Source organism: Salvelinus alpinus, chromosome 28 (genome assembly GCF_045679555.1).
Source record: "Salvelinus alpinus chromosome 28, SLU_Salpinus.1, whole genome shotgun sequence".
Classification (NCBI taxonomy): Eukaryota; Metazoa; Chordata; class Actinopteri; order Salmoniformes; family Salmonidae; genus Salvelinus; species Salvelinus alpinus.
The window spans coordinates 22,829,597-22,856,381 of NC_092113.1; the positions used below are offsets into that span (position 1 = coordinate 22,829,597).

General features: G+C 43.2%; 1 protein-coding gene across 4 annotated transcripts in view; it reads left to right on the plus strand.

Moving 5' to 3' along the window:
* Positions 1-1,337: 1,337 nt before the first annotated feature.
* Positions 1,338-26,785, plus strand: part of LOC139557431 (signal peptide, CUB and EGF-like domain-containing protein 3) — a 121,257-nt gene continuing 95,809 nt past the window's right edge. For all 4 annotated transcript variants that reach the window (XM_071372227.1, XM_071372228.1, XM_071372230.1 and 1 more), the window contains exon 1: positions 1,338-1,710. In XM_071372227.1, coding sequence (XP_071228328.1) covers positions 1,605-1,710 — 106 coding nt within the window. In that variant the 5' untranslated portion in view covers positions 1,338-1,604. The remainder of the gene's footprint in view (positions 1,711-26,785) is intronic.

Genomic DNA, 26,785 nt, shown 5'->3' on the forward strand with positions numbered 1-26,785 from the left:
AAACAGGGAAGCTAGAGAACATCATTATTGAGCATTATCTTTCTCAAAACAAATGTAAACTTAAAGCGTATTGCACCAGTACAGCAGATGAAATCCTAGAGGAAATGAAATATAATAAGCATATCTTCTGTCTAATACTGATGCAGTGCTGAATCTAATCTCCATGTTCCAATCTCCAGTCTTCTTTTAACTCTTTCAAGTTGAAAAGCACCCATGATGCACTGCCACAATGAAAGAACAGGAACATGCTGATTCTTGTTTGCATTTCCTTTTGTTCAGCTTTTATTGATTCTTTAAAAGAGACAAGGAGGTAGAGACTAGCTGCACAACACAAAGACATATTCATTAATGGGACACTTATCCTCTAGGAGGCAAGCAGTATAGGCTTGGCCTGCTGTAAATAAAAAGGAAATGTATCATTTGAGGGATGTTAACAGGCAGGTGATGTGAAATTTAGGCTGCTTGGAGATATCCTTTGCTGGGTTTTAGAAGATGTGAAAACCTATTTGTGAGGTGTGGCCAGGGAAATGTAATACTTTTTCTGTCTGCCTTGTGTAGCCTACACATGGGTATAGCAATAGGCAAATTCAAGTGATGGTGCAGAGAAAGTGGAAAGGGTACAAACTCATTTGAAAAAGGAGTAGGCCTATGTATACAAAAAGATTATATAAAATGCCAGACTTGTGTTTTTCATTTATGTAAAGCCAGCATGTAAATCCAGCGGAACAAATATATGAGTAAAATGTGATAATTAAACTGAATCTCCTGCAGGCTATTGCTAAATAGCAGATCATGTCATGGTGTTTATTGCTCTCTAGATCTTTTTGAATGCGATTTGCTCCTGACTTTTTTTGAGGTGGCAAAAATAGGTAATAATAATTTTGTATGAGAAGCAATCATGGGAGATAGAGTGTACACGAGAGCTCGCGTAGCACACGCAGAGACTACAACCTGTTCGCGGTCATTGTGCATCGGGTGCTATCAACACAACTCCTTATATTTGTCATTGTATGTGTCAGTTGCAGGTTTTCATTTTTTCCCCCGCACCGCTCTTTTCCCTTGTCTGTGGGGAAAGTGTCCAAGTTGGTTGTGGTGTGGCGCGCGGTCCATAGATTGCACCCAGAGTTTGACCTTTCGCCCACGGAAGTCTCCTCCATGACAACCCCCGACTTCGTTCCAACCAGCAGCTGATTGTAAATTCCTGCAGAAAAATAAACACTTGCAAGTAGTTGGAGAAAGAGAGAGAGCGCGTGTGGGAGAGCGAGAGCAGGAGCAATGCGCGGATCCTCATCTCTCCACCCCTTTCCTCCTCTCTACCTAACTCCATCTCTCTCAAACGTCCCTCTGCCTTATATTGAAATTGGTCTGGGTCGAACAGGATCACAGAACACCGCTTCTCTATTGCTGCACATTGTCGGGTATTCCGCAAAACCCGATCACTTGAAACACAATAAGCAGACACAAAGGAAAGGACATAGTACCACAATATATTTTTAAAGGTGGAACACGTTTTTCTTATAAAAGAAATACCGTCCGTTTGTGCGTGTTAAGCGTTGTAAAGTAGGTGTTTAACTATAACTGTCCAACTACAGTATAAAGTAGCCATGCATCTGCACATTATAATGCGCGCTAGCATTGGATTAGTCGGTTTCTGTCTGCTTGCCTTTGTCCAACAGCCAGCTCGCGCTTCAGGAGGCAAATCCACTCAAGGTAAGTTTTCCCATCAAAATCCCTTTATTCCTCCAGGCTGTATCTTTCAGACCCTGGGGAGCAGCTATGATTATTTAGTGCAGATTTCATTACCTCAATCCGCTGTGCATTGTGAATTTGTAAGCTAATGCCTGACCAATTTCTAATTGAGTTACATATTAGTTCATTTTTAAAGATTACACACACACACACACCAATAAATTCAGCATCTCACAATAAAAATTTAAAAACGAAGTATGCCTCATTCATCCTATTCAACATTATATTATATTTAATGAACAGGCACACTGGTAAGCAAATTGAAAACTCTTTTAGTAGGCTGATGCAAAATATGTTTATTTATTAAGTACCTAGGAAATTCCACTCTGTTTAAATATTGTTTTGCACTTGCATGTGTCCTGAGATCAGGAAATCATTTATTCTGTTGCATGCCCAGACTATATTTGTCTCCCCATGATGTTTAAGCTACTGCTGCACTTTTCTGAGACTGTCACAAAAGTGGAAAATTAACCTGTTTTATAGGTCTGATCCAAAACCGTTAATCAATGTTTAAATCCCTCTGACACTCCCATTTTCTAACCATGGAGATAAACTGGCGACACTTCAAACAACAACAGTGTGATCAGAACAGGTTTGTTGAGAACTTCAAGAACAGAGTAGTTATTAATGAAAGAGAGAGACCATCAAGATGTATTTATCACTACCAAGCCAAGTATTTGAAAAATACTCTGTAACACTCACATGGAGCAGAAGGGCTCTCCCTAGTCTCTCTGTCAAAGCCTCCACTGAGCTAGGCTACAGTACTGCACCCGGGTTGCTTTCATGTCTTGCCGCCTCTGTTTGATTCATACACAGATTGTGCCTCAAGGCTTTAAGGTGAAAAACTCTAAATCCTCATTGAGCACTCAGACTAAAGATGTTGATGATTATGAGGATTAGGGTAATGAAAGTCAATGAAAATGCGTGGACGATGCAGGTCATAGGACAACATTTTACTTGCAGTTATAAGTCATCCATCCACACAATAAAAGGGCTGAAATAAGTTGCTGCCTGGGTGCTGTTTTCTTACCTATTTACTATTTCCTCTCTTCTGTCTGTTTCTCTCTTTACATTTACATTTAAGTCATTTAGCAGACGCTCTTATCCAGAGCGACTTAAGAATATGCTTACTCATGTCAATCTGTAGCAACCAGATCTATATATGCCAGGGACAGAGCACAGTGTGTGTGTGCAAACCTCAGCAGCTTTGGTTATGTTTCACACAAAGATAGACACAAAAAGACATCCCTCGGCCCGTCAGGCAAGGAGTGTGGGGGGGGGGGGATATTTAGCATCCTGGGTGGTCGGCCCCCACTTGTGAGAGAACCGAATATTTACATTCTGCAATTATAACTACTTTTTTCTAACTTAATTTCCCACAACATCGATTACACACTTGCTTGTCATGTGGAATGTTACCGGAACAGTGTTATCACTCAGTAATGGCATGCACCTGTTTGTAGCTTAAGTGACATAGCCTGGCAGAGAATGGACTCTGTGAAAACAGAAGTCTTAAGAGTGGGAGGATAGTCTATGAATAATGTGCAGTTAGTAATATTTGTATGGCTTTTAATCTTTAGACATCTATAAGAGGGAGAGATGAGATGGAGAAGGAGAGATGAGAGAGGGAGAAAGATGAGAGAGCGGGAGAGAGATGAGATCAAGAGGAGAGAGGAGAGAGGAGAGATGAGAAAGAGAGAGAGACAGATGAGATCGAGAGGAGAGATGAGAAAGAGAGAGACAGATGAGATCGAGAGGAGAGATGAGAAAGAGAGAGAGACAGATGAGATCGAGAGGAGAGATGAGAGAGAGATGAGATCGAGAGGAGAGATGAGAAAGAGAGAGAGACAGATGAGATCGAGAGGAGGGAGGAGAGATGAGAGAGAGACAGATGAGATCGAGAGGAGAGATGAGAAAGAGAGAGAGACAGATACTGGAACAATAAAAGGTACAATTTGTCAGGTCAATATTGATTCAACAAAGATGTTGGTGACAAGCCCCTTTGTCCTTCATCAAATGAACTAAGGAATATTGTGGAGGATATGGTGAAGAACAGGTAAAAAAAGAGGAGGATGAAGAAGGGAAATTAGACCGGTTAGAGGTGCAGGTGGAGAGAGAGAAAGGAAAAAGGGAAATAGTGAAGGGCCTTGGACAAGGCTAATCACTGAGCCTTTGAGCTAACCTCAAGTCGGAAGTTCCTGGCTAGCTAATACAGCGCCAAGGCAACCGTTGGTGAGGTCCTGACATGCTGTGATGCGGTGCAGAGCGGTGGCTGTGTTGGTGTAACCTTTGCTCCTGGGCCCGAGGGTCTCTCTGGAAGGCAGAGCTCCTACTGCAGCCAGGGAGGGAGCCAGAGGCAGCAGCCCTCAGCCCTGAGCCACAATGTGGGAACCAACCAGCCCTGGCCTGGAGGGAGCGACTCAGCAAAATGAGGCCCAAGTGGAGCGTGGGAGGGAGGCCTAGAAGTGGTGTGTCTTCCACAAAGAATGGGATGGAAGGAAGGCCAGAGGTTCCCCCCCTCCCTTTTGCTTTTATCCCTCCTCTCCTTTGTTTGCTTTGTCTTCTTTTTCTTTTCTTTATACTAAATGAATTAGTCATGTCTGATTCCACCGTCTGCCATAGGCTATGGCTGTGTGTGTGTGTTACAGGCATGCACAAGATCTATTTAATGGGGCTCCTATTCCTCAATTTGTTATCCTCTAGTTGTAAATCATTAAACCTGTCCGGTCCTCATACATTCTCTGTCGTGGAAGGTGAAGATGTTAATAGATTTGCACTGCTTTTCTTAGCAAATATTGCAGGCATTTACCTGTGAAAGTCAAAGCTGTACAATTAATGAAAGTCAAATACCGACATCTCTTGTGATCTCTTGGTAATGGTTCCTGGTAACCACATATGAAGCCACATGAAAATATCTGTTTAAATGGTGCTTTTCTTCCTGCTCAGCTTTCTGGGCTTGGACCACCCTAAGAACACCACAGAAGAAGAATGCAACTATTGTGGAGACAACATTCTATTCTCTGTGATCATCGTGGACCATGGCCAGTCCTTTCCCACTTTGGCACACATCTCATCACATTCACTCTTAGGTGCTGGCTGTGAGCATTCATTTGTCTAGACAGCAGTGGTATTTGTTGTGCTATTACAGTACTGTTATCTACTCACAGAGTGGATATGTGCCTTAAAGCGTACTGATGTCAAAGTCCCTTTCAATGTGCCAAGGTATTAGGGATTCAGGGGTTTTGGCATATCTATTTGACACGCAGAACACCTTTTCTTTATTATTTACTGAATATAGCTCCAGGTCACATATTCAAATGGATGTATGAAATTACATTTACATCTCTCAAGATATTTGCTGCTGTTGTGTATGTTTTTCTCTTTGCTGTCCTTTTCTTCTTCTTAATCAATACATCACGGTCGTCATGGAAGCCTGTCAGGGTCATTGATCTTCATGAGTGTAGAGTAGACAATCAATTTAGCTGTGCTTTGCCACTCTGAGAATGGATATTCGGATACGACCTGCCTGAGAAGTGGTGCTCCAATACCACTGGACATGTTGTTACAGAGCAGCTGAGTGAAAGGAGGGAGATCATAATCTTTGCAGTGGTTGAGTGGTTGAAACGATTGATAACAGTTCCGTCCAAGACAAATATACAGTCTGAATAGTGAACATGGCTTTGATCTTTAAGGACATGTGGTGATGACGTTAGGACAAGCATAGATCTGATACTGGTCTAGTTTGCATATTGATATACACTGAGTGTACAAAACATTAAGAACACCTACTCTTTCCATGACATAGACTGACCAGGTGAATCCAGGTGAAAGCTATGATCCCTCATTGATGTCACCTGTTAAATCCACTTCAATCCGTGTACATGAAGGGGAGAAGACAGGTTAAAGAAGGATTTTTAAGCCTTGAGACAATTGAGACATGGATTGTGTGTGTGTGCCATTCATGGGCAAGACAAAATATGTAAGTGCCTGTCTGGACTAGGGCTGTCTGGACTAGGGCTGTTGCGGTCGTATTACCACCACACCGGCAGTCATGAGTCATGACCGCAGTAAAATTCCACAAGACCGTTGAGTCAAGGTAATCTCCTGTTATGCACTCTGGACATGCTTTGGTAGTACCCAACTTGCTAACAACCATCAGGTTCTAATGGCCTGGTACTCAGGGCTCTATTGTCCTTCCATCATGTCCTAATGGCCTGGTACTCAGGGCACTATTGTCCCTCCTTCAGGTCCTAATGGCCTGGTACTCAGGGCTCTATTGTCCCTCCATCAGGTCCTAATTGGCCTGGTACTCAGGGCTCTATTGTCCCTCCATCAGGTCCTAATGGCCTGGTACTCAGGGTTCTATTGTTCCTCCATCAGGTCCTAATGGCCTGGTACTCAGGGCTCTATTGTCCCTCCATCAGGTCCTAATGGCCTGGTACTCAGGGCTCTATTGTCCCTCCATCAGGTCCTAATGGCCTGGTACTCAGGGCTCTATTGTTCCTCCATCAGGTCCTAATGGCCTGGTACTCAGGGCTCTATTGTCCCTCCATTAGGTTCTAATGGCCTGGAACTGAGGGCTCTATTGTCCCTCCATTAGATCCTAATAGGCCTGGTACGCAGCCCGCTATTGTCCCTCCATCAGGTCCTAATGGCCTAAGACTCAGCCTGCTATTGTCCCTCTAACTACTCTGACATCAATGCAAATACAACGAAAATCAAACACTTATCATCAAAACATCATCATGCTTTTAAAACTCACCTCACTATGATGATCGATTTGAAGTAAGAAGTTCAACAGCAGGTTGAAACTGAGTGGAAAACATGGTCATTGTGGATGTTGTTTCAAAGCCTAACACAACAAAATGGACAGTCAAATCTAAGGTGATGATTCATTCAAAACAACCATATGCGTATTATAGTTTATGCATACGCATAGGCTTATGAGCCCAAGCCCCACCAAAAAACGGAATTAAAATGATGATTGTGCCGTTACATAGCCTACCGCATATTACGCATCTCATTAAAACATAAAACTGATTTAAGATGTCTTTGGTACATAATTGGTGTAGCCTATACTCAAAAATTAAACAAATTTGAGTAATCGCCTTTGAGTGTGGACTGTATTATTATGCATACTGGATGGACTGGTTACAATATGCTACGCTACAAAATGTCGATCTATGAGTCTTGGAGAGAATGTGTAGCCCTAGGCCATGCTGTTGGTTCATAGATTGTGCAGGGCAATTTTGAATAGCCTAGTAATAGGGATTTTTTTTCAGATTTTCATAATTAATTGGGTGACACATTTTTAGCTATACAGAATATATCACCACTATGCATTTCCATCTCCTCTCTCTACTTTATTCCTTTCTCGAGCCCGCAGAGGGGCTGCCAACACTTTAGTTAAATATTTTTTGTTGTGAAAACATGTTACTGTCGATGTTCCCGAACAGATTTCACTTCGTTTCCCAAATGAAGCACTGGGCATACAGAGTTTGGGTGGAATATCACCTGTCGCGCAGCGAGAGTATGCTCCTCAAACAGTGGTTGATGCATGGAGTGAAATAAGTGTTTTTATATTTATTTCTCAGCTGCTCATATTAAGTACATGCTCCACTACTGTATAAAACCGAAGTAGCCTACCTGGCAAAAATGGACCAGCGGAAAGTGTGCACCCTCCATTTGCTATTGGAGTGCATACAGATGACATGTAGTTTTTCCCCTGCCCGGTTCCTGCCCATTTGATCATGGGTCATTCTAAATCAAAACTTTCACATACAGTACCAGTCAAAAGTTTGGACACACCTATTCATTCAAGTTTTTTTTTTTTTTTGTTTTTTTTGACTATTTTCTATATTGTAGAATAATAGTGAAGACATCAAAACAATTAAATAACACATATGGAATCATATAGTAATCAAAAAAGTGTTAAACAAATCAAAATATATTTTAGATTCTTCAAATTAGCCACCCTTTGCCTTGATGTCAGCTTTGCACACTCTTGGCATTCTCTCAACCAGTTTCACCTGGAATGCTTTTCCAACAGTCTTGAAGGAGTTCCCACATATGCTGAGCACTTGTTGGCTGCTATTCCTTCACTCTGTGGTCCATCTCATCCCAAACCATCTCAATTGGGTTGAGGTCAGGTGATTTTGGAGTCCAGGTCATCTGATGCAGCACTCCATCACTCTCCTTCTTGGTCAAATAGCCCTTACACAGCCTGGAGGTGTGTTGGGTCATTGTACTGTTGAACAACAAATTGTACTCCCACTAAGCGCAAACCAGATGGGATGGCGTATCGCTACAGAATGCTGTGGTAGCCATGCTGGTTAAGTGTGCCTTGAATTCTAAATAAATCACAAACAGTGTCACTAACAAAGCACCCTCACGCCATCACACCTCCTCCTCCATGCTTTACGTTGGGAACCACACATGCAGAGATCATCCATTCACCTACTCTGCGTCTCACAAAGGCAAGGCGGTTGGAACCAAACATTTCAAATTTGGACTAATCAGACCAAAGTTCAGATTTCCACCAGCCTAATGTCCATTGCTCATGTTTGGTTACTCTGATGAACGTATCCTCTGCAGCAGAGGTAACGCTGGGTCTTCCTTTCCTGTGGTTGTCCTCATGAGAGCCAGTTTCATCACAGCACTTGATGGTTTTTGCGACTGGACTTGAAGAAACTTTGACAGTTCTTGATATTTTTCGGATTGACTGACCTTCATGTCCTGAAGTAATGATGGACTGTCATTTCTCTTTGCTTATTTTAGCAGTTTTTGCCATAATATGGACTTGGTCTTTTACCACCCCTACCTTGTCACAACACAAATGATTTGCTTAAATGCATTAAGAAGGAAAGAAATTCCACAAATTACCTTTTAACAAGGCACAACTGTTAATTGAAATGCATTCCAGGTGACTACATTATGAAGCTGGTGGAGAGAATGCCAATAGTGTGCAAAGCTGTCTTCAAGGCAAAGGGAGGCTTTTGAAGAATCTCAAATATAAAATATATTTTGATTTGTTTAACACTTTTTTGGTTACTATATGATTCCATGTGTGTTTTTTCATAGTTTTGATGTCTTCACTATTAGTCTAATCAAATCAAATCAAAGTTTATTTATCACATGTGCCGAATACAACAGGTGTAAACCTTACAGTGAAATGCTTACTTATAGGCTCCAATAGTGCACAAAAGGTATTAGGTGAACAATAAGTAAGTAAAGAAATAAAAACAACAGTAAAAAGACAGTGAAAAATAACAGTAGCGAGGCTATAAAAGTAGCAAGGCTACATACAGACACCGGTTAGTCAGGCTGATTGAGGTAGTATGTGCATGTATATATGGTTAAAGTGACTATGCATATATGATGAACAGAGAGTACAATGTAGAAAATAGTAAAAATAAAGAAAAACTCTGAAATGAATAGGTGTGTCCAAACTTGACTGGTACTGTATTAGTAAAGACAAGATTCAATTGAGAATAGTATGATGGGTGAAAATATGATCCCTTGATGAGAGAACAGTTGTGCAGCCTGAGGTGAGGAACAGAGCCCAAGCTTTTTTTGCTACTTCAAATCATCAATAGTCTATAGTCACATCAAGCAGCCCATATATATATTTTTTTTCTAAGACATTCTACATTTTGTATCATTCACAACCAAAGTTGCAAAATAACTTTAAATCTACCTGTTTCAAATTATCACTTCTACGCTCAACATAACCATTTCATATGTGCACTCGCTCCAGAATGGTAAAAATATCCTTTCTTTTTTATTCAGCTAAGTTCAATTATGTTCTTCTTACTATAAAATCAGATAAAATAAAATAAGGGCACGGGACTTATAAGCATATCTTGTCTGCTAAATTAACAAGACCACAGCCTATGGCATGGAGCAGAGCGAGATAACAACTCATATTCTATTCTTCTGAAATACATTTTTGTCATATCATGTTTCTTCAGACCTGACAAAATAAATAATGGATTTATTGTGATGGTGTATATTAAATTGATTTATTATACTTTTTTAAGCGTATATGTTCCAATGGCACACATCAGTGGCTTGTATGCAGTTTGTATGTTTGGAGGCCTGGAGATGCTAAATGTGTTTATGTTAATTAATGGTCAATTACCTTGAGACCGGCAGTCTTTTGATAATAACCGGCTGACAAAATGTAATGACCGCCACAGCTCTAGTCTGGAACGAACCAAATCTGATCCAAACATAGACATCTATGATTGGTTAAGATTTGGTCCGGACTGGACTAAAAAACCATCAAAAAAATCAAGGCCAGTCCGGAGTGCACCAAAGGGAATGGGCCAAAATTCACCCAACTTATTGTGGAAAGCTTGTGGAAGGCTACCCGAAACATTTGACCCAAGTTCAACAATTTAAAGGCAATGCTACCAAATACTAATTGAGTGTATGTAAACTTCTGACCTACTGGGAATGTGATGAAAGAAATAAAAGCTGAAATAAATCCTTCTCTCTACTATTATTCTGACATTTCACATTCTTAAAATAAAGTGGTGATCCTAACTGACCTAAGGCAGAGAATTTTTACTTGGATTAAATGTCAGGAATTGTGGAAAACTGAGTTTAAATGCATTTGTCTAAGGTGTATTCCGACTTCAACTGTATATTTAAAATAATATTTATTTATAAAAAAATATATTTGGAGGATTGGAAATGATGCAGAAAATTTCAATTGATAGAAGCCCCAATCTATTTGCAAAAAATAAATAAATAAATAAAAATAGTCAAACATTTTATCTCCTACAGAATAGGCTGCAGAAAAAGCCACATACTCTTTATACCATATCCTATATCTGTTGCATCATTTATGTTAGATCATTTTTGGACTAAACTTTGGTGGACACCACAGCGATGGGTCTCTCCAACAGCACCCTGGAGAGGCGTGCTGGGAATGGACAATCAAAATATTTTGCCCCCCTTGGCTTTGACAACGTGGGCATTGCTTATCACAGGGCGGCATCAACGCTCCCCTAAAAAGCCCATATGCCACTGGTTGAGAGAAATTGCCATTGTTTTTGGGCAGAATTATGTGAGGTTTTATGTGTGGTTGTTGGAGGTGCGTCTTGGTCAGTTTAGCTCAGAAAATGCCGCCCTGGTTAATTTGCCGCATAATCCTGCCTAATGAGCGGGCCGGCCGTGGTGTTTATTGTCTATGATGCTATTGTTTCTAAGTTTCTCTTTGACAGAGGTTCTAGAGGGGCATAGTGTAGGCAAAGCATGGTAGAGAACAACACAGTCAGCCAGTTAGCATGCATGTTTACAGCCATGTGTAAAAGCTGGGCTGTCTGGCACAGGCCATGACCCAGGCCAGTTCTGTGGCCCCACCACTGGCCAGTCTCTCGCTTTCATCCTGGCTGCTGGAATGTAAAACCAATACACTTTCTCCTTGCCAACGGTGTGTGAAATATTTAAAGTGTCAGAACTAGGGAAATAATGTATGGGATCTCTATTCTTTCTCTGTGACTGTTCCACTCTTGGTTACTAAAGAGAAAATGTCAGAAGCGTTCACAGCAAATGTATAGATCTGGCCTGGGTGAAGGGGTAACATTTTTGTTGTTATTGTGTTGAGCTCAGGATAAACACAAGTCTGTTTGCTCTAAGGTATTTGTTACACTCTAGGTTGTTAAGAAAACACTGCTTGGGTTAGCCAATGAAAGCGGTTTGCCAGTAGGCAGTGTTGTCAGACACAGGGTCAAATTAATTGGCAGGATTTGGGGCTCCCTCCAAAAGAGAAATATGTATTAAGTTATATGAAATAAGTTATTTATATTTAATTTGTGAGAAGCCTTCTGGAGTCGGTTTGGGGGTTTGACTGAAGTAGTGCTCCTGCCTTGGTATCTGAGCCTTGTTCTGGATGTGTGAGATTGTGTCTGCAGGTTTGGGTTGTCATGGGGCATTCAGAACCTGCCCACTGCCCAGGGGAAGCAATCAGGTCTGGGTTGTCATGGGGCATTCAGAACCTGCCCACTGCCCAGGGGAAGCAATCAGGTTTTTTACACGCCTCATAACTCTGTCATGGCACCTTTTCTTCTCCCCTGGAGCAGAGAAACCAGTTTATCAGCACCCAGCAGATCAACCCCACAATGCCAGTGCTCCAGCGCTCCTATGCTCAATTAGGATGGTCTTAATGCTGACAGAGGAGATAGCTTCTACATGGACAGGACAGTGAAAATCTGTCCCAACGTACACACTCACCCTCCCTCCCTTCCTACATAAATACATGGACAAGCACGTGAAAACACCAACATTTACTGACAAGATTACACTCAACACACACATGAAGACACACAAATCCAAACAATGGGGCCAGACTCAGGCTGTTCCTCCACACCCTCCCAAACTGAGACCCCTAGCTCTTAGAAGCCCATTTATTTATTGGGCTGTAATGTAATAAGTGTGCTTCAAATGAGGCCTGTATTACTTGTTCTCTGCGCTGTGGTGGGACATCTGATTGCTCTCTCTCTCTCTCTCTCTCTCTCTCTCTCTCTCTCTCTCTCTCTCTCTCTCTCTCTCTCTCTCTCTCTCTCTCTCTCTCTCTCTCTCTCTCTCTCTCTCTCTCTGTGCCCTTTGTTCTCTGTGCGGAGGCGCTGACAGCGTCCCCATCGGTTAGTGGGAGGATATAGAACATAGTTGATGGTACACTGAACCCAGGCCCTGAGCCCTGGGCCCGAGCCACTCTACAACCCCCTCTTCAAAGTGCTGATGGCTCCAGCAAGGAGAGGAGGGCTTCCAAGCGACTGGATGGCCGGCCTGTCCGTCCCTCGTTAGGAGCCGACAGCTGGGGCTGCTCTCAGATCATTAATCCCCCCATTTTTCTGTTCCATGACTCACTGATTGGCAATGGTGTGATCCACTGAGTGAGTGTGTGCTCTGTGGGATTGTCTGCTTTAGTTCTCTGTTCTCTCCACTACTAAGGCTCAACATGGTTCGAGTGGAGAGGAGTGGAGAACAGAGGAGAGCCTTGCTGCCATTGTCCCCGACGTTCCTCCTCCTCCTTACACCTCTTTCTCCTGAGACCCCTTTGGCCTGGCCTAATAATGCAGCTGCGCCTCTCTTTGAATTTTGGGGTCAGTGAGGGACGTCATTAGGCTGGTTTGTGGTGGTCAGTCAGTCAGTTTTGTTGGAGGGGGGCCCAGAGAGAGTCCTGTTTACAGACTGCTTGTGTTTACATTCCTTGAGGTTAGCGCCAGCTTTGAGGACTGCTGTATATGAAAGGAAATGCTCTTATTCTGCTTAGTATTGGAAAAACACAACACATCAAGGAATGTTTTGTATGAAAAAAACGAGCTAATTTATTTAGTGCAGTACATGGAGTTTGGCTGAAGCTTTTTAGGTCTGAAACGACAGTGGTGGCGTCACTAATGAAACTGATACTTCCTCGGTGAGAGGAGTCATGAGAAAAGCTATGATATTCTCAAATTGAGGATAATTGTGGAAAGATATCCCAGGATGTTAACACTTTATACTGTATATAAACCCTATAGCTGGAAGTCTGTGCTAGACGTTGCACTACCCCGTTCGACAACCAATATCTTCCATGTACTCTTAAATTGACAGTTTTCTTCTCTATATCCCTTTTATTTTATCTTTAGTAGTGTGTTGATGGTTCTATTAGGAGAAGCCAGATGGACTGTCTCACATTGCAATGCTGTTCATGTGAAACAGAGTTGTCTAATGGATGTCAGTCACACGTCAAAATTAACAATCATTCCATATACGGTAGTGTTTGTCTCTAATGACACTTTTATGTAATTAGAACGATTTGAGCATAGTGAAGAATGCGTTCTACTTGTAAACAGTGTATTGAATTTAGGGCTGACCCCATTTAGTCGACTGGTCGATTGCTTGGTCGATAGGCTGTTGTTCGGCCAAGATTTCTTTAGTCAAGCGGTCGCGCCCGTCTGAGTGGACTGATCCATTCTGGAGGCCATGGGGATGGCACAGTCCATCACTCTAAGACATGTGATACTGAAATTGTATATGGTTATATTATGTAAAAAATAATGGTGCAACACTAATAAATCGAATATTATTTCATAACAAATGTGCTTTCTCCCGCGTTGGATACGGCCGCTGTCCGCGGTTCTGAAACATATTCCTTAGTTCCCAGTAGAATTGGCACCTTTCCCTATGTTGCTATGTGCATAACAGCAAAATTAACCAGCATATTGGGATTGAGAACAATGCGGCTGTCACGACTCCCACCGAAGGTGGCTCCCCTGTCTGTTCAGGTGGCGCTCGGCGCTCGGCGGTCGCCGTCGCCGGTCTACTAGCCGCCACCGATCCCCTTTTCCTTTTCTGTTTGTTTTGTCTTATTGGTTGCACCTGTCTCTTATTTTGTTATTGATTCAGTAGTTATTTAAGCCGGTTAGGCCCGCCTGTTTTTGTGCGGGATTGTTTTCTGTTAGTCAGGATGTGCGTGTAGTGTTCCTGTCCGTTTGTGCCCTGTGTTGGGTTGGACCATTTTGGATTTATTTCGCCTGTTGTTTTGGGCGTTAGCTTTGGAAACCTAAATAAATTCCGGTTTCCCCAGTATACTCTGCTCTCTGCGTTTGACTCCGCACCCACCACTCCAGACGTTGTGACAGCGGCGGAGGCAGCAGCAGCAGAGACGAGGAAACAGCCCTTGCCTTAGACTAATTGTCTAAGAAAATTGAGGAGAGAGGAAACCCCAATTTAATTAGCTCTATAATCAATAATCAAGTGTTAAATGTGTCTGGCTTTATAAATCATCCATATATATCTAGAGAAATAAGAAATGTTGCTTCTTTTGCCTGTTTGAGTGTTTGTTTAATAGCCGATTGATTCTGTGAGCACCAAGCCTCATGCAAATGCAAAATGTCGGATATAGTAATTTCACAGATCCGGCTGTTTTGAATCTTTGCTATGCTGTAATAAAGGCTTTAGCAAAATAAAATTCTCGATAGAACAGACTGGTATTACTTATAATTTATTTCGATTGTTTCACTGTTCCAAACATGCAGAAAAATGGCATTGTAATCTGTTTGTCACACATAATATACACACAGCTCTCGCTCCTATACCCTCCTTTTTCTTGATCTTGTTATTGTTATTAGTACAATTATTATTATGATCATCATTATAATAATCATTAATGTCATTATCATTAGTAGGCCGAGTATAGTATCCTTGTATAACCACCGTCGAGCTGTAGGACTAAGAGCACCTCCTGTTTAGTCTTAATAACCTAACTAACTTAGGCCTATATTAAAAAAAATAATGTATCAATCAATCAAGCATTCATTCGTTAATGCCATCACACAGCATACGAGATAGTCATGCTTTGAAATGCAATCAAGCATTTTAGTTTTAAAATTAAATATCAAAGGGAGCTTTGAATAATTAGCCAAAACAATAAATATCTATGAACAGTTTTTGGTAGACTTATTTATTTACTGTTGTTTACACTGTTGCAAATGATAATATTGTAATCAAACAGCAACTGTTTGGCACACATAATACTCACACAATGCTTGCTCCTATACCCTCCTTTATCTGGATCTCCAGTAGTTTCCACAACTATGTCAAATGTCTTCCACAGATCTGACTTCCCTTTCCCTCCCAAGCAACCAGTAAACAAACATTCGCCCGTTTCAAGTTTCTTTTTCACGTCTTCCGCATTCATTTTGCTGTCGACATTACTGTGTTCGGAGTTTGTTATAACCAATTATTGATGTAATTATGATAGGCTATCGGTCAGGCCCTATTGGTCATGTGCATGCGATGCATACATGTGTCATGTAAAGAGAGCAGGGTTGAGGGAATAGGGAATGTTTTTCCTAAACAAATGAGGGATTTTGATAGCAGAACTTTTCAGTCAGAAACAAGTAAGAAACTAATGTTGCAGCTCCATCACAGACAGCGCAATAAACACTTCCTGTGCTGTGGTGCCTTTTCACTGCAGTATGGAGGAGAGCAAGACAACATGCGCCAGTCACACAGACTCTCACTGTCATTTTTTTTAACACAGTGTGACCATCGGGCTCTTTCTTGAGTCATTTGTGTGTCTTAATTATTTAATCAAGCAGTGTGCTTAAAGCATCAGACAAGCTCAGTGCATATGTAGTTGATTTTATTCAAACACACTGCCTCTATGTGGAAAAATAAGTTTAAACATTTCGACCAATCGATTGATCGAAATAACAGGATGACTCTCGGTCAACCAAGATCTTTTTTAGTCGGGGACAGCCCTAATAGAATTTCACTCATCTGGCATTACCTCCTTGAGCTGTATACACTGAGTGTACAAAACATTAGGAATACCTTCCTCATATTGAGTTTTACCCCCATTTTCCCTCAGAACAGCCTCAATTCGTCGGGCATGGACAACAAGGTGTTAAAAGTGTTCCACAGGGATGCTGTCCCATGTTGACTCCAATGCTTTCCACTGTTGTGTCAAGTTGGCTGGATGTCATTTGGGTGGTGGACCATTCTTGATACCCCATTGAAAGGCACTTAAATCTTTTGTCTTGCCCTTTCACTCTCTGAATGGCACATATACACACTCCATGTCTCATTTATCTTAAGTCTTAAAAATCCTTCTTTAACCTGTCTCCTCACCTTCATCTACACTGATTGAATTGGATTTAACAAGTGACCTCAATAAGGGATCATAGCTTTCACCTGGATTCACCTGGTCAGTCTATGTCATGTGCACACAGTGTATGTCAGATAAGAACTGCCATGCTCTACTTGCACACAGAAAGCCATTCCCTTTACACTTCATAGTTTGACAGGAAGCAGCTAGAAAATATCAGACTAACAGTTCTGCTGTAATTGCTATGTTGCCCTCTTTATAGTTGGTACTATATCTTGCTAAAGCAGCCGCCAATGAATTTAATTGCTGTGTGCACAGGGGAGAGTGTCATGTCAGTTAGCGCTGGCTGTATAGATATAAGGTATATAACAGCAAAATAAGGTAAATACCAATACTATCAGGTATATAACAACACTATTGGGTATATAGCAGCACTATAAGGTATATAACAGCAATATAAGGTATATAACGACACTATAAGGTATATAACAGCAATATAAGGCATATAACGACACTATAAGGTATATAACAGCAATATAAGGTATATAACGACACTATAAGGTATATAACAGCAATATAAGGTATATAACGACACTATAAGGTATATAACAGCAATATAAGGCATATAACGACACTATAAGGTATATAACAGCAATATAAGGCATATAACGACACTATAAGGTATATAACAGCAATATAAGGCATATAACGACACTATAAGGTATATAACAGCAATATAAGGCATATAACGACACTATAAGGTATATAACAGCAATATAAGGTATATAACGACACTATAAGGTATATAACAGCAATATAAGGCATATAACGACACTATAAGGTATATAACAGCAATATAAGGCATATAACGACACTATAAGGTATATAACAGCAATATAAGGCATATAACGACACTATAAGGTATATAACAGCAATATAAGATATATAACGACACTATAAGGTATAAAACAGCAATATAAGGTATAGTGAGTGATGTTACAGTATATACCTTATATTACTGTTATATATGTTATAGTGTTGTTATATACCTTCTAGTGCTGATATATATCTTATACTATATACCTTATAGTGAGTGCTGTTACAGTATATAGTATAAGGTATATAACAGCACTATAAGGTATATAGCAACACTCGAAGGTATATAACAGCTATATAAGGTATATACTGTAACAGCACTCACTATAAGGTATATAGTATAAGGTATATAGCAGCATTATAAGGTCTATAGTATAAGGTAAATAACAACACTATAAGGTATATAACAACACTATAAGGTATATAGCAGCACTATAAGGTATATAGTATAAGGTATATAACACCACTGTAAGGTATATACCAGCACTATAAGGTATATAACAACACTATAAGGTATGTAGTATAAGGTATATAACAACATTTTAAGGTATATAACAGCACTATAAGGTATATTATAAACTGGGTGGTTCGAGCCCTGAATGCTGATTGGCTGACAGCATATGGTATGTCAGACCGTATACCACAGGTATGACAAAACATTTCTTTTTACTGCTCTAATTACGTTGGTAACCAGTTTATAATAACAATAAGGCACCTCAGGGGTTTGTGATATATGGCCAATATACCACGGCTAAGGGCTGTGTCCAGGCACTCCGCGTTGCGTTGTGCGTAAGAACATCCCTCAGCGATCACTGCCTCATTGCCTGCATCCGTAATGGGTCAGCGGTCAAACAAGCTCCACTCATCACTGTCAAACGCTCCCTGAAACACTTCAGCGAGCAGGCCTTTCTAATCGACCTGGCCGGGGTATCCTGGAAGGATATTGATCTCATCCCGTCAGTAGAGGATGCCTGGTTATTTTTTTTAAATGCCTTCCTCACCATCTTAAATAAGCATGCCCCATTCAAGAAATTTAGAACCAGGAACAGATATAGCCCTTGGTTCTCTCCAGACCTGACTGCCCTTAACCAACACAAAAACATTATTTGGCGTTCTGCATTAGCAACGAACAGCCCCCGTGATATGCAACTTTTCAGGGAAGCTAGAAACCAATATACACAGGCAGTTAGAAAAGCCAAGGCTAGCTTTTTCAAGCAGAAATTTACTTCCTGCAACACAAACTCAAAAAAGTTCTAGGACACTGTAAAGTCCATGGAGAATAAGAACACCTCCTCCCAGCTGCCCACTGCACTGAGGACAGGAAACACTGTCACCACCGATAAATCCACTATAATTGAGAATTTCAATAAGCATTTTTCTACGGCTGGCCATGCTTTCCACCTGGCTACCCCTACCCCGGTCAACAGCACTGCACCCCCCACAGCAACTCGCCCAAGCCTTCCCTATTTCTCCTTCTCCCAAATCCAGTCAGCTGATGTTCTGAAAGAGCTGCAAAATCTGGACCCCTACAAATCAGCCGGGCTAGACAATCTGGAGCCTTTCTTTCTAAAATTATCTGCTGAAATTGTTGCAACCCCTATTACTAGCCTGTTCAACCTCTCTTTCGTGTCGTCTGAGATTCCCAAAGATTGGAAAGCAGCTGCAGTCATCCCCCTCTTCAAAGGGGGGGACACTCTTGACCCAAACTGCTACTGACCTATATCTATCCTACCCTGCCTTTCTAAGGTCTTCGAAAGCCAAGTCAACAAACAGATTACCGACCACTTCGAATCCCACCACACCTTCTCCGCTATGCAATCTGGTTTCAGAGCTGGTCATGGGTCACCTCAGCCACGCTCAAGGTCCTAAAAGATATCCTAACAGCCATCGATAAGAAACAATACTGTGCAGCCGTATTCATTGACCTGGCCAAGGCTTTCGACTCTGTCAATCACCACATCCTCATCGGCAGACTCGATAGCCTTGGTTTCTCAAATGATTGCCTCGCCTGGTTCACCAACTACTTCTCTGATAGAGTTCAGTGTGTCAAATCGGAGGGCCTGTTGTCTGGGCCTCTGGCAGTCTCTATGGGGGTGCCACAGGGTTCAATTCTTGGACCGACTCTCTTCTCTGTATACATCAATGATGTCGATCTTGCTGCTGATGAGTCTCTGATCCACCTCTACGCAGACGACACCATTCTGTATACTTCTGGCCCTTCTTTGGACACTGTGTTAACAACCCTCCAGACGAGCTTCAATGCCATACAACTCTCCTTCCGTGGCCTCCAATTGCTCGTAAATACAAGTAAAACTAAATGCATGCTCTTCAACCGATCACTGCCTGCACCTGCCCGCCCGTCCAACATCACTACTCTGGACGGTTCTGACTTAGAATATGTGGACAACTACAAATACCTAGGTGACTGGTTAGACTGTAAACTCTCCTTCCAGACTCACATCAAACATCTCCAATCCAAAGTTAAATCTAGAATTGGCTTCCTATTTCGCAACAAAGCATCCTTCACTCATGCTGCCAAACATACCCTTGTAAAACTGACCATCCTACCGATCCTCGACTTCGGCGATGTCATTTACAAAATAGCCTCCAATACCCTACTCAATAAATTGGATGCAGTCTATCACAGTGCCATCCGTTTTGTCACCAAAGCCCCATATACTACCCACCACTGCGACCTGTACGCTCTCGTTGGCTGTCCCTCGCTTCATACTCGTCGCCAAACCCACTGGCTCCAGGTCATCTACAAGACCCTGCTAGGTAAAGTCCCCCCTTATCTCAGCTCGCTGGTCACCATAGCAGCACCCACCTGTAGCACGCGCTCCAGCAGGTATATCTCTCTGGTCACCCCCAAAACCAATTCTTCCTTTGGCCGCCTCTCCTTCCAGTTCTCTGCTGCCAATGACTAGAATGAACTACAAAAATCTCTGAAACTGGAAACACTTATCTCCCTCACTAGCTTTAAGCACCAGCTGTCAGAGCAGCTCACAGATTACTGCACCTTTACATAGCCCATCTATAATTTAGCCCAAACAACTACCACTCCCCCTACTGTATTTATTTATTTTGCTCCTTTGCACCCCATTATTTCTATCTTTACTTTGCACATTCTTCCACTGCAAATCTACCATTCCAGTGTTTTACTTGCTATATTATATTTACTTCGCCACCATGGCCTTTTTTTTTTGCCTTTACCTCCCTTATCTCACCTCATTTGCTCACATTGTATATACTTATTTTTTTACTGTATTATTGACTGTATGTTTGTTTTACTACATGTGTAACTCTGTGTTGTTGTATGTGTCGAACTGCTTTGCTTTATCTTGGCCAGATCGCAATTGTAAATAAGAACTTGTTCTCAACTTGCCTACCTGGTTAAATAAAGGTAAAATAAAACATTAAAGTATATTGGCCATATACCACACCCCCTCGGGCCTCAATGCTTAATTACAGCACTATAAAACAGCTTTATCAGGCATATAACAGCACTATGAGGTATATAACAGCAATATAAGCTATATAGTATAAGGTATATGTCATGACTGTCCTGTGAGGATCCAAGTAGGTCAGATCAGCTTTGCAGTAAATAGTTTCAACCAAACCTGCTCTCACCCACAGAGGGGGGAGAATGGAACTGGTGGGGGTTGACAGTTCACTCCCTGTTGTAATCAAGGACAGAACATTCAGCTCTCTCCCTCTCCAATGTTCACCAGAGGAATGTGTCTTCGTTTGAACACTAATGTCATATTATGTGTTATTTTGTGATGTAAAAAAAAATGTTATGAAGGAAATACTGTAACTTGAAAAGTGTGAAGTGTCCATCCGATGCGTTGTGCCATAAGAGATAATAGTTTTACATAACTTTGCACAGTGACAAACCACGCCCCTGAGTGAGGTCAGAGAGCGTGTCAGCCTGACGGAACCTCCCTTTCTAACAAACTGTATAAAATGATGGGTTAAGAATTAACATATCAGACCAGAGAGACGTTGAGCTGCAGCTCACGTTTAAAGTGGTTTGAACTCTGAAATCTCAACACGAGGTAGAGACGATAAAGTCACCTCCCGGACAATCACTGGTACAGCTGATTAGCTATCCTAAGTAAAGTATCAAGAAAAGCAAATTTAAGTGGGATCATTCTACTACTCTTCTCAAATCACCGTAGTATGCTACTCTCCCACTGAGAACCATCGACACGGCTGGCTAGACTATCTTCAAAGAAGCATCTTCCAGAGCAAATGGAAGTAGAATACACTGTAGCTCTGTTCAGGACAACACAACAAGTCACCGGATCCCAGATGACTGTAGAGGAGAACAGTAGAAGACGGGTGGGGACCCCTTTGGACAATCAGAGCCTTACAAGCGTGACGTGAAAAGGCCCAACAAACCCCCTTTCCAAGAAGGCCCGGTTAGGAGAGAAACATGTTTATTCTGGGTTACCATTTAGTTAGCTAGTAAATAATAAATTAAACCAATTTGTGTAGTATTGAATCATAAGTAAGGCTCTGGATTTTGCTGATGCAAGGTTACGACTGTTCAGAATGATGATATGATAAGGTTAGGATTAATAAATTGACTGTTTATGGATGTGATAGGTAAAGACCTTTAGAGTTTAATTCGGGAGATGGTAACTCTTTAAACAACCGTTCTCGTAGTACCCCAAATTCTAATAATTTAATTGTTACATGATTAATTTAAAAAAGGGTAACAATTTAACATGGTTAGTTGATTAGATAAACAACAGTCATCAGATTATTGAGTACAGTCACGACATACTATCACATTTAAGGTAAGACCCAGATGCAGACTGTCGAAGTAACAATGTTTACAGGGGCAAAGGTACAGGACGGCAGGCAGGGTCAGGACAGGCAGAAGGGTCAACGCCGAGAAAACTAGAAGACAGGTGTAAGGGCTGTCGCTCTCCTCATCCTCGGACGAGGAGAGGAGAGAAGGATCATCAGACCAAAATGCAGCATTCGGGAAGTAAGCCATCTTTTTATTTCAATACGATGATGGCAACACGAAACAAAACACTTTCAAATATACAAAACAAGAAAACGACGTTGACGAAACCTGAACATAAACTTACATAACTAAACGTAAACTCACGGACAGGAAACAGACGACATCAAAATAAACGAACAGCCAAACAGTCCCGTATGGTACATACATTCGACGACACAGGAGACAATCACCCACAAACAAACAGTGAGAATGCCCTACCTAAATATGACTCTTGATTAGAGGAAAACGCAAACCACCTGCCTCTAATCAAGAGCCATACCAGGCAAACCAAAACCAACATAGAAACGAATAACATAGACTGCCCACCCAAAACACATGCCCTGACCATAAACACATAAAAACAACATAAAACAGGTCAGGACTGTTACAGTACCCCCCCCTCAAGATGCGCACGCCGGGCGCACAAGCACAAAGTCCAGGGGAGGGTCCGGGTGGGCAGTTGACCACGGTGGTGGTTCCGGCTCAGGACGCTGTCCCCATACCACCATAGTCACACCCCGCTTCTGTCTTCCCCTTCCAATGACCACCCTAAAACTAACTTCCCCTAAATGAACGGCCAGCACCGGGAGAAGGGGCAGCACCGGGACAAGGGGCAGCACCGGGACAAGGGGCAGCACCGGGACAAGGGGCAGCACCGGGACAAGGGGCAGCACCGGGACAAGGGGCAGCACCGGGACAAGGGGCAGCACCGGGACAAGGGGCAGCACCGGGACAAGGGGCAGCACCGGGACAAGGGGCAGCACCGGGACAAGGGGCAGCACCGGGATAAGGAGCAGCACCGGGACAAGGGGCAGGTCCCGGCTGAGATACTCTGGCAGATCCTGGCTGAGGGACTCTGGCAGGTCCTGGCTGAGGGACTCTGGCAGGTCCTGGCTGAGGGACTCTGGCAGGTCCTGGCTGAGGGACTCTGGCAGGTCCTGGCTGAGGGACTCTGGCAGGTCCTGGCTGAGGGACTCTGGCAGGTCCTGGCTGGACGGCTCTGGCAGGTCCTGGCTGGACGGCTCTGGCAGGTCCTGGCTGGACGGCTCTGGCAGGTCCTGGCTGGACGGCTCTGGCAGGTCCTGGCTGGACGGCTCCGGCAGGTCCTGGCTGGACGGCTCCGGCAGGCCCTGGCTGGACGGCTCCGGCAGGTCCTGGCTGGACGGCTCCGGCAGGTCCTGGCTGGACGGCTCCGGCAGGTCCTGGCTGGACGGCTCCGGCAGGTCCTGGCTGGACGGCTCCGGCAGGTCCTGGCTGGTCGGCTCTGGCAGGCCCTGGCTGGACGGCTCTGGCAGGTCCTGGCTGGACGGCTCTGGCAGGTCCTGGCTGGACGGCTCTGGCTGGTCCTGGCAGGACGGCTCTGGCTGGTCATGGCAGGACGGCTCTGGCTGGTCATGGCAGGACGGCTCTGGCTGGTCATGGCAGGACGGCTCTGGCTGGTCATGGCAGGACGGCTCTGGTAGGTCCTGGCTGGACGGCTCTGGCTGGTCATGGCAGGACGGCTCTGGCTGGTCATGGCAGGACGGCTCTGGCTGGTCATGGCAGGACGGCTCTGTAGGGAGGAGACGGAGAGACAGCCTGGTGCGTGGTATAGGCACTGGCTGCGCTGGAGAGGAGGAAACAGCTGGAGAGAGAACCCGGAGAGACAGCCTGGTACGGGGGGCTGCCACCGGAGGACTGGTACATGGAGGTGGCACCGGGTATACCGGACCGTGAAGGAGGACACGTGCTCTTGAGCACCGAGCCTCCCCAACCTTACCAGGTTGAATGGTCCCCGTAGCCCTGCCAGTGCGGCGAGGTGGAATAGCCCGCACTGGGCTATGCAGGCGAACCGGGGACACCACCTGTAAGGCTGGTGCCATGTACGCCGGCCCGAGGAGACGTACTGGAGGCCAGATACGTTGGGCCGGCTTCATGACATCCGGCTCGATGCCCAACCTAGCCCTCCCAGTGCGGCAAGGTGGAATAGCCCGCACTGGGCTAAGCACGCGTACTGGGGACACCGTGCGCTTTACCGCATAACACGGTGTCTTACCAGTACGACGCCTTCTTCCTCCACGGTAAGCACGGGGAGTTGGCTCAGGTATCCTACCCGGCTTTGCCACACTCCTCGTGTGCCCCCCCCCAAGAAATTTTTGGGTCTGACTCTCGGGCTCCCAACCGCGTCGCCGCGCTGCCTCCTCATACCAGCGCCTCTCTGCCTTCGCTGCCTCCAGCTCCGCCTTGGGACGGCGATATTCCCCTGGCTGAGTCCAGGGTCCTTTGCCGTCCAGGATCTCCTCCCAAGTCCAGGAGTCCTTGTTGCTCTGTTGAGCATTCCCTTGCCGCTTGGTCTTAGCGTGGTGGGTGATTCTGTTGTGGACTGTCGCTCTCCTCATCCTCGGACGAGGAGAGGAGAGAAGGATCATCAGACCAAAATGCAGCATTCGGGAAGTAAGCCATCTTTTTATTTCAATACGATGATGGCAACACGAAACAAAACACTTTCAAATATACAAAACAAGAAAACGACGTTGACGAAACCTGAACATAAACTTACATAACTAAACGTAAACTCACGGACAGGAAACAGACGACATCAAAATAAACGAACAGCCAAACAGTCCCGTATGGTACATACATTCGACGACACAGGAGACAATCACCCACAAACAAACAGTGAGAATGCCCTACCTAAATATGACTCTTGATTAGAGGAAAACGCAAACCACCTGCCTCTAATCAAGAGCCATACCAGGCAAACCAAAACCAACATAGAAACGAATAACATTGACTGCCCACCCAAAACACATGCCCTGACCATAAACACATAAAAACAACATAAAACAGGTCAGGACTGTTACAACAGGAACTTAGACAAGACAGGAGGAAGGGGAAAAACGCAGGTACGAACAAAACAAACTGGCAACAAACAAACAGAGAACACAGGTATAAATACACAGGGGATAATGGGGAAGATGGGCGACACCTGGAGGGGGTTGGAGACAAGCACAAAGATAAGTGAAACTGATCAGGGCGTGACACATACAGTACCAGTCAAAAGTTTGGACACACCTAGGGTTTTTCTTAATTTTTACTTTTTCCTACATTGTAGAATAATAGGGAAGACATCAAAGCTCTGAAATAACACATTTGGAATCATGTAGTAACCAAAAAAGTGTTAAACAAATCCAAATATATTTTATATTTGAGATTCTTTAAAGTAGCCACCCTTTGCCTTGATGACAGCTTTGCACACTCTTGACATTATCTTCATGGGGTAGTCACCTAGAATGCATTTCAATTAACAGGTGTACCTTGTTAAAAGTTAATTTGTGGAATGTCTTTCCTTCTTAATACGTTTGAGCCAATCAGTTGTGTTGTGACAAGGTAGGGGTGGTATACAGAAGATAGCCCTATTTGGTTTTAAAAAAACGAATCCATATTAGGGCAAGAATAGCTCAAATAAGCAAAGAGAAACAACAGTTCATCATTGCTTTAAGACATGAAGGTCAGTCAATACGAAAAATGTCAAGAATTTTGTACGTTTCTTCAAATGCAGTCGCATCAAAAAGCATCAAACAATATGATGAAACTGGCTCTCATGAGCAACGCCACAGGAACGGAAGACCCAGGGTTACCTCTGCTGCAGAGGATATGTTCATTAGAGTTACCAGCATTAGAAATTGCAGGCCAAATAAATCCTTCACGGAGTTCAAGTAACAGACACATCTCAACATCAACTGTTCAGAAGAGACTGCGTGAATCAGGCCTTCATGGTCCAATTGCTGCAAAGAAACAACTACTAAAGGACACCAATAATAAGAAGAGACTTGCTTGGGCCAAGAAACACGAGCAATGGACATTACACCGGTGGAAATCTGAACTTTGGTCTGATTAGTCAACATTTTAGATTTTTAGTTCCAACCGCCGTGTCTTTGTGAGACGCAGAGTAGGTGAGCGGATGATCTCTGCATGTGTGGTTCACACCATGAAGCATGGAGGAGGAGGTGTGATGGTGTGGGGTGCTTTGCTGGTGACACTCAGTGATTTATTTAGAATTCAAGGCAAACTTAACCAGCATGTCTATTACAGCATTCTGCAGCGATATGCCATCCCATCTGGTTTGCGCTTAGTGGGACTATCATTTGTTTTTCAACAGGACAATGACCCAACACACCTCCAGGTTGTGTTAGGGCTATTTAACCAAGAAGGAGAGTGATGGAGTGCTGCATCAGATGACCTGTCCTCCACAATCACCCAACCTCAACCCAATTGAGATGGTTTGGGATGAGTTGGACCACAGAGTGAAGGAATAGCAGCCAACAAGTGCTCAGCATATGTGGGAACTCCTTCAAGATTGTTGGAAAGTGTTCTAGGTGAAGCTCGTTGAGAGAATGCCAAGAGTGTGCGAAGCTGTCATCAAGGCAAAGGGAGGCTACTTTGAAGAATCTAAAATCTAAAGTATATTTTTGGTTAGTACATGATTCCATATGTGTTTTTTCATAGTTTTAATGTCTTCACTATTATTCTACAATGTAGAAAATAGTAAAAATAAA